The sequence below is a fragment of the Mus pahari genome, chromosome 12 (assembly GCF_900095145.1).
Source record: "Mus pahari chromosome 12, PAHARI_EIJ_v1.1, whole genome shotgun sequence".
In the NCBI taxonomy this organism is placed as follows: Eukaryota; Metazoa; Chordata; class Mammalia; order Rodentia; family Muridae; genus Mus; species Mus pahari.
This window is the reverse complement of record NC_034601.1, coordinates 49,707,791-49,712,911: the sequence shown is the minus strand read 5'-3', so window position 1 is coordinate 49,712,911 and position 5,121 is coordinate 49,707,791. Positions and strand designations below refer to the sequence as shown.

Below are 5,121 nucleotides of genomic sequence, written 5' to 3'. Positions count from 1 at the left end.
CCTGCTGTGAGTTACATCAGACTGGCTCCTGTCTGGGTTTTGGGCAGGGGTGGGGGGAACCACTAACACTTCCCTGGCACTACTACAGTAACGATAGTAACCCTAACGAAGAGACTTACTATCTGCTGGGAAACAACAGCAACAAAAGGGGAAAAAAATTATTCTGAGCATGCTATATCAAGGAGTAGGTCACCATCACTGTTTTGGAAGAAATCTAAAGGCAGAAGATCAGAAACACCTTACAGTGTGGATAGAGGTTTTGTCATGTCTTCGGGGTGAACTTACTAAGGGATTGGGTAAGAGTGTATATTTGTTCTTTCCTGACCTCAGATTATTGACAGGGAAAAAAAAAGTAGTAAGCTGGGCTAGTGAAATTGCTCAGTGACTAGAGCCCATTAGCATGCACATCTACAATTGTGATGCTCCTACTGGAAAATGGATGGTAAGGACAAGTGGCTCTCCAGGGGCTCACAGGCCCTCTAACCTAGTATGTCTAGCAGCAAGCAACAAAGAAACCCTACCTCAGACAATGTGGATGATAAGGATAACACTTGAGGTTGACTTCTGACTTCCACATGTGTGTGCCCATGCTCACACTCACATACTTATATACATCACATACTCACAGAGATGACATTTTTAAACAGTAAAGCCATCAGTTATTAATCTGTCCTGGCCATTTGGCACCAGTTATGACAGAAAGTATGAGTTTGCAGCCTGGGCTGTCACAGGAGAAAGAAATATGGCTTCTTCATGTCTACCTCATGCCAGGATAATTTTCTGGACATTTATTGTATATAAAAGTTGGTAACCTGGGCAGGTTGTATTAGTTTTTCCTCCATATTTGTATTCTTCCTACTCTCTATAGCTGCTGGGATTATAGCATAAGCCTTTGTCCTGTCAAATATCTGGTCTGTCACTACTGTACATTATTCACAATTACTTTGAAGTCTTTACCTGTCTTTCATAATAGCAGAAAGACAATGACATTATGAAACTGATAATTTAGCATTTAGAGATCTATTTGTCTCTGAGGACCAATACCCGGGGGTTGTCTTCTGTTCTCCACGTAAAGTGGCATGATATGTGCACACTGTAGTCGGTACTAGCAATAGCACAGATATAGAATTAAATTTTATTTACTTTTCACTTTCTTGGATTTTCGAGACAGGGTTTCTCTGAGTAGCCTTGGCTGTCCTAGAACTCGCTCTGTAGACCACGATGGCCTCGAACTCGCAGAGACCCGCCGCCTCTGCTTCCCAAACGCTGGGATTAAAGGCTCTGGCCACTGGCCCGCCTGGAATTAAATTCTAAAATAGAACCTGAAGACTTGCGTCATATGGTTTTGTTCTAACATGCGCGTAACGAGAGTAACCAAGTTGAGAGCCTGTAAGGATTCGGGTTCTAACCGCCAAGCAATAAATGATGTGGCAGGGCATCGGTGACGAGCCCCCAAATCGACTCAAAACGTCATTTTCCCGGGGACTCACGGGCAGCCAGACAGCAAGGTCGACTTTAGGCGCGGTGGGGGTGGGGAGACAAACTGCCCGCCGAGCTAAACGTCAGAGGACGTGCAGAGGGGCGGGACATCCGGGGGTGCCGGACTTCCGGCGGCCGCCCCGGAAGGCCGCGGTGTGCACGCGGATCCGCTCGCGAGTCCTGCTGCCCCGCCGCCGGCCGCACTCTGGGTACCCGCGGGCTTTTCTCTTCGGTGCTGGGGTGCTGGGTGGACCCGCTGGCTTTCCAGGATGCGGGGCGTGGAACGTGGCCTCAGAACCGCAGGCGAGAGGAGTCGTTAGGCACGGCGCTACCCGAAGCGGAAGCCGCGTTCACGCAGATCGTCTGCAGCGTTGCGCTCTAAAGTGTAAGTCGTCGGGGGCTGCGGAGATGGCGCAGCCGGCCTGTCTGTCTAGGTGCTCCCCATGCTTTTGGTCACTCCGGGCATCGCGTGCCCGCGCACATAATTACCCCCTTCACACACACACAAACACAACTTTACGACAAGATCTTTTTAACATTTTGGTTGTTACAGTGAGTGTGGTGGGGCAGGACTGTAATTCTAGGCCTCGGGAGGCAGAGGCAGGAGATTTGTCTGGAATTTGCCAGCCTGCGCTAAAAAGTGGAGAATGTGTACTTTAATTTCTAGGGTGTTGTGAAATTCCTTTCTACTAGTTACAAAGGCAAAAATCAACTATATTGTTTTTGTAATTTTTTTTTTTTAGGTAGGGTCTCATGGGCTGGAAGGCCTACAATAAGCCTGACCCAAGATGATAACTTTGTCAAACTCAGGGCCTGAGGATTCTAAGTTAAATAATATTTCTCAAAGTCTGATATCAGTTTTTATTTTTTGGTGGTTTTTGAATGGTTTTGCTTTTTGAGACTGGTTCTGACAGTATCCCTGGCTGTCATGGAACTCAATATGTAGACCAAGCTGGCCACGTTTAACTGGATAGGCACAGCCCTTATCCTAATGGAATATAGCCTTTAGCTTCTAGTGGGGCAAACAGGTATTATCATAGGCACAGGGTGCTATGAAAAACTAATAGGACTGTTTGCTCTAAAGTGGGGAAAGAAGATGTGCAGCTGAACAGGCAGGCAAGCAAAGGGTGATGCTGCAAAAACTCGCTAAACCACATGAGTGAACTTGGATCTGAACAGAACACATAGTTATGACTATCCTGCTGTGGGAAGGAGTGCATCCGGGCATTTGCATGGAGCAGAGGACATGCATGGACAGGTAAATAGAGTCAGAAGAGAAGCTAAACATGGGTGGGATTCTTCAAGAATTTCCTAGCTGGGTGTGGTGGCTCACGCCTTTAATCCCAGCACTCGAGACAGGCAGGCGGATTTCTGAGTTCAAGGACAGCCAGGGCTATACAGAGAAACCCTGTCTCGAGGGGGAAAAAAAAAGCAAACAAAACAAACAAAAAATGACCAGTAAGTGATCACAAGCTTAGCAGTTGAATTAGAGGTTTGCAAAGGTTTTCCACTGAACTTCAGAAATCAGTTGCCTTCTGCAGCCAATTAAGCCGACCAGGTTCCTTTCCTCATAGGAGTCTGGTGTGCAATGGTTGCGAACAGCATCTTCCTTGGTAGTGTATGCAGCCTGCTCAATGTGCAGGTTGCCCAAAGGGACCTTGGAGACAGTCTTCAGATGCTATTTCAACCTAGGCTCTATACAGGTGTTTGGGGGCACGGTGACCAGTGGCACATTGGTCAGTCTGTCCACACCAGTCTGCAGAGTAAGGAGTGTGTGACTGACTGAGGCCAACTTCAGCTTTCCTGAGAGCCAGAAAATCTTCAGCTTAGAGAAATGGGGCTTCACCAAGTTTAATGCAGATACATTTAAAGCCATGGTAGCTGAGAATTGGCCTGTCCCTGGTGGGTGTAGGATCAGAATATCCCCAAATGTGGTGGCAGACCCAGTTTTCATAAGGGCTTCCGCTGTGCTGAGGCCTATACCCCACCAATCATATTCACTAATAGATCTCCTATCCAGTCTGCCGGGGGAGGGGGGACCAGTTTCCTAGTCAAGTTAAAATCTTCAACTTAATTTTATTTTTCTTCTTTTACAGGGTTCTTCACATTACTTCAAAATGAGTGTGACTGTCCGTTTTTTAAGACCTTTTGCCAGATGTCTGGTGCCATATACCTTTCATAGGAAGAGAAGTCATTTATATTCAGGAGTCCTGCAGAGATATATGTCTTCCAAAGTACCTTCTTTGTCCTGTCATAAGGACAGTGCATCCCATCCTGAGCAGCTAGAACTGGATGCATGGAAAGCTACAATGAAGTCTAGCATTCAAGAAGATGGTGTTTCAGAGGTCTCCGACAAAGATGACGATTCCCTAGCTGCAACCAGAGAACTAATTGAGATGTGGAGATTGCTTGGCAAAGAAGTACCAGAACATATTACTGAAGAACAACTCAAAACCCTTATGGAATGTGCTTCTAAATCAGCCAAAAGGAAATACTTAAGGTATTTGTATGGTAAGGAAAAGGCAAAAAAAGCTAAGCAGATAAAGAAGGAAATTAAAGCAGAGGCCAGGGAAGAAGCAAAAAGGGCCAGGTTGCTAGAGACTACCACAGAAGAACAACAAGACTTCATGTTTCTTCGACTCTGGGATCGACAGATCAACATTGCACTAGGCTGGAAGGGTGCTCAGGCTATGCAGTTTGGACAGCCTTTGGTTTTTGACATGGCCTATGATGATTACATGAAACCAAGTGAACTGCAGAACACTGTTTCTCAACTTTTAGAAAGCGAAGGATGGAACAGAAGAAATGTTGATCCTTTCCACATTTATTTCTGCAATCTTAAAATAGATAGTGCTTATCATAGAGAATTAGTTAAACGTTATAGAGAAAAATGGGACAAATTGCTCTTAACAGCAACAGAAAAGTCTCCTGTTGATTTATTTCCAAAGGACAATATTATATATTTAACTGCAGATTCTCCCAATGTTATGACTACCTTCAAGCATGATAAAATTTATATTATTGGATCATTTGTTGATAAAAATGCACAGACAGGGACATCCTTAGCCAAGGCTAAACGGTTAAACCTAGCAACAGAATGCCTTCCACTAGATAAATATTTACAATGGGAAATTGGTAACAAAAATCTCACCTTAGATCAAATGATCCGAATTTTGCTCTGCCTGAAAAACACTGGTAACTGGGAAGAGGCTCTCAAGTTTGTTCCCAGGAGAAAGCATACCGGTTATTTAGAGGTTTCTGGGCAATCTCGGGAACTTGTTAGGAAACTGAAGAAGACAAAGACTTTAAATTCATTTCAAAAAGGCTCCTTAAATGCACGCACGTGGAAAAGGTGACCTAAGTGAGAAAGTATGGTGAAAGAAGGACACAGCTGAAAGCACAGTTAGAAGAGTGTGGTTATCCTAAATGGACTTCTCTCTTAAAGGCCGTCTTTCTACACTAACAGGGGTTTACCTATTTTTTGTTGTGTGCTTTTTTTGAGACAGGATTTCCATGTAGCCTTGTCTGTCCTGCAACGAGGCCAGACTAGGCTATGTATCAGCAAAACTTTGAAAGTATGTTTTTTTGTTTGTTTGGTTTTGGTTTTGGTTTTTTTTGAGACAAGGTTTCTCTGTATAGCCC

At 44.7% G+C, this 5,121-nt stretch overlaps 1 protein-coding gene and 1 non-coding gene across 2 annotated transcripts; both read left to right on the top strand.

The window, feature by feature from the left end:
* Positions 1-1,624: 1,624 nt before the first annotated feature.
* Positions 1,625-5,115, top strand: Trmt10c (tRNA methyltransferase 10C, mitochondrial RNase P subunit). Its single transcript, XM_021209836.2, has 2 exons — positions 1,625-1,864; positions 3,576-5,115. Exon 2 carries the CDS (start codon positions 3,597-3,599, stop codon positions 4,833-4,835), a length of 1,239 nt encoding a protein of 412 aa, XP_021065495.1. The 5' UTR covers positions 1,625-1,864; positions 3,576-3,596; the 3' UTR covers positions 4,836-5,115.
* Positions 3,015-3,149, top strand: LOC115065107. Its single transcript, XR_003844910.1, has one exon. It is a non-coding gene; the product is annotated as a small nucleolar RNA SNORA70 (small nucleolar RNA).
* Positions 5,116-5,121: the final 6 nt, after the last annotated feature.